Source organism: Juglans microcarpa x Juglans regia, chromosome 2S, assembly GCF_004785595.1.
Source record: "Juglans microcarpa x Juglans regia isolate MS1-56 chromosome 2S, Jm3101_v1.0, whole genome shotgun sequence".
Taxonomy (NCBI): Eukaryota; Viridiplantae; Streptophyta; class Magnoliopsida; order Fagales; family Juglandaceae; genus Juglans; species Juglans microcarpa x Juglans regia.
The window spans coordinates 22375072-22378027 of NC_054597.1; the positions used below are offsets into that span (position 1 = coordinate 22375072).

At 42.8% G+C, this 2956-nt stretch overlaps 1 protein-coding gene across 1 annotated transcript; it reads left to right on the top strand.

The window, feature by feature from the left end:
• Positions 1-295: 295 nt before the first annotated feature.
• LOC121253618 lies at positions 296-1264 on the top strand. Its single transcript, XM_041153607.1, has one exon. It carries the CDS (start codon positions 508-510, stop codon positions 1135-1137), a length of 630 nt encoding a protein of 209 aa, XP_041009541.1. The 5' UTR covers positions 296-507; the 3' UTR covers positions 1138-1264.
• Positions 1265-2956: the final 1692 nt, after the last annotated feature.

The following is a 2956-nucleotide window of genomic DNA, read 5'->3' on the forward strand; positions in this document are numbered from 1 at the left end:
ATATTATTATTATTTTAAAATTTAAAAAAATTAAATTATTTATTATATTTTATATTAAAATTTGAAAAAATTATAATAAAAAGTTAAATAGAATTGAATTCAGTTACTCATCCAAGCGAAGTAACGTTTCTATGATAACAGGAGAACTCAAGTGGCCTGATTGATACAGAAACACTCCGTTAGTGGTCAGTGTGAGAGATCCATTGCTGACCTTACAAGTGTGCGGCCGCCGAAAAGAAAAAAGCACAAATCTGAAAAATTCCGTATATATTTTGGATCTGACTCAGCAATTGGCATCTTAGTTCTCGATTCTCGGCATCTCCGTCAGATCCCCACCCACTACATCTCCCATCCAGGTTGCTATTTATGTCTCAAACTCCCCCGTAAAATCCTTACCAGACCAGACCTAGCTAAGGCCTCCTCGTATTCCTTCTTCTATTCCCCCACGCACACCCACACAACCAAGAACCAAAGTCCCAGAGGACTCTTTTAAGGTTTTCCTTCGACATGAACGTGTTGGAGTCTCCTCTTGAAGCGCTCGCTCTTAACTATCTGAGCCTTGGCTTCCTAACCGCCGTTAATAATCTATGGACGTGGGTCGCCGTCCTAACCGCCGCCTTTAGCTTCTGGAAGATCAGAACCTCCGGCGGTGTCATTGCGTCAGCAGTTTGCCTGAGATCCGGCCGCTCTAAACAGTCCCATGGAAATGATCGAAGCCCGACTCGGCCCGCGCAGGCTCCCGAGACATCGGTCGCCAAAGTCTCGTCTGACGAGCCACCAGCTCCAGCTCCGGCCACCGGAATACCGGCCGGAGAAGTTGGACTTGACGAGGTGACCAAGGGCACGAAGTTTGTTGCAGTGTACGGTGAGGATGCTGATCAGAAAGGCAACGCCGAGCTGGCGGCGGAGAATGATGAGTACTACCACTGGGAGGAGAGGGGTGGGGATGAGTGCCACGGTATTGGAAAGTGGTGGGAGAGTTGGGAGAGAGAGCTGAGGACGAGAACGGGAGAGAAGGGCTGGTACAGGTATCAGGACTTGAGGGTGCTAAACGGCAACGTCGTTAGATTATGGGAGAATACTACTTCATGTACAAGAGATCTAAGGTACTATAGCTCGAGCTGTATTGCGTGGTAATTGGGTTTAGACTTTTTAGAGGATTAGGCTTTGGTTTTCTGCAAGAAAAGTTTTTATGAAATTATATATACATTATGTACTTGTTGGTGTCCATTGCAAAACCATCATTCCAACCATATTTTATGTATATTTCAGGGTTGTGCTCTTTTCCATTTGAAGCTCTCTACTTCTGATCAAAATAGTCTCTGTTTGGTGACAATAGTTACTGTTTCGCCACAATTATTATAAGCGGGCCATAATAGCAGCAACTGCTACTGGAACAAGCTATTTCATCATTCATAAAAGAGCTTCAACTGGAAACATCAATTCTGTTAATAACTTAATTTGCACGACAAACGGAAAGGAGTAAAAAATATCCCCGATCTAAGATGATGATTTGGGTTTTGATACGGTAGTTTTTGCGTTAATCTATAAAATAAATAATAAATAAGTATATATAAATAAATAAAAAGAGATATAGAGATTTACGTAATTTGACATAAAAGTCTACGTTCACAAGTTATTTAAGGGCAAAATTTGCTATGATTGATGTTTTTACAACCTTTCATGGCCTCACATATCGCTCAATACAATGGATGAATTTATTATAGGCATAGAGAAGTCATCCCGAGCCTGTTGAGAGCCCGTCCTTCATTTATATAGATCTCCTCCTTTTTTAGAGATCCGTTTTCTTCCTTAGAGTGATAGGGTTTCACTTGCCTTTTGAATCATTTTTCCTTTTAGAAATCTGAGTCAACTTCTTTTGGTTTATTTCTTCATTACCTTATATATTCTCTGCCTTATCTATTGGATTTATCTATTTCCTTATTATCAGTGATAGGTTTTCAAATGGCTGGACCCAGTCAATTTAGTCCTTAGCAGATGCCCACGATTCTTAAGGTCGACTTGTTTATCAAAAAGGCCTTGAGAATCTTCAAGTCAATCGTGATGGAGGTAACCTGTAAAAAACTCCAGAAAAAGAAATTCTGGAAACTGGTCCATAGTTTGTCACTATTATGCAATGCAATGGTGACCTCCATGAGCGGTCCTCAAGAAGAATTTGTGAACTTTATAATAAAGGTCTTCGAGGATAGATTTCTGTGAAGTTTGTTTGTAGGCACATTTGCGTGATAATTGAGTGTACTGATGATTGTATGCAACGGTTAGTGAAGTGCGCATATTTGCATGCTCGATGATCGTTTTTGGTTTTCGGTGGCATTGGTGAATTTTGCCCCATGTTGTGATTTTCTGCTGGTGCTTTTCTGTTTTGACGTAGATGTAAGAGTTTGTTTGTAGTAACCCGCACTTAAGTGGTCAAGGAGCCCGTTGACCACCTGAATCCATCTTAGGCAGTTGCTGAGCCCATCGACTCATTCTCGAAGGACATAGACGCAAGGCGATTGTAGAGCTGAGAAGCTCGTTTCCATAGGTAACCCACTGGCGACGGTTGTGGTGAGTGGAGACACCCGGTTTGTATTTGGCAGGAGGGTGCCTAGATCGCGTAACCCTAGTGATGAGAGTGTAGTGGGATGATGCCTCAACCGCGTAACTCTGACGATGAGAGTGTAACGGGAGGAAGCCTTGACCACATAACCCTTGGGATGAGAGTGTAGCAGGAGGATGCCTCAACTACGTAACTTTGTCAATGAGAGTGTAGGGGGAGAATGTCTCGACCGCGTAACTCTGACAATGGGTGTAGATGAAGGATGCCTCGACCACGTATTCTCGACTATAAAAGTGTAGCAAAGGATGCCTTGACCATGTAACTCTAGCGATAGGTGTAACGGGAGGATGCCTCGACCATGTAAATCTGGCGATGGGGGGAGAATGCATTGACCGC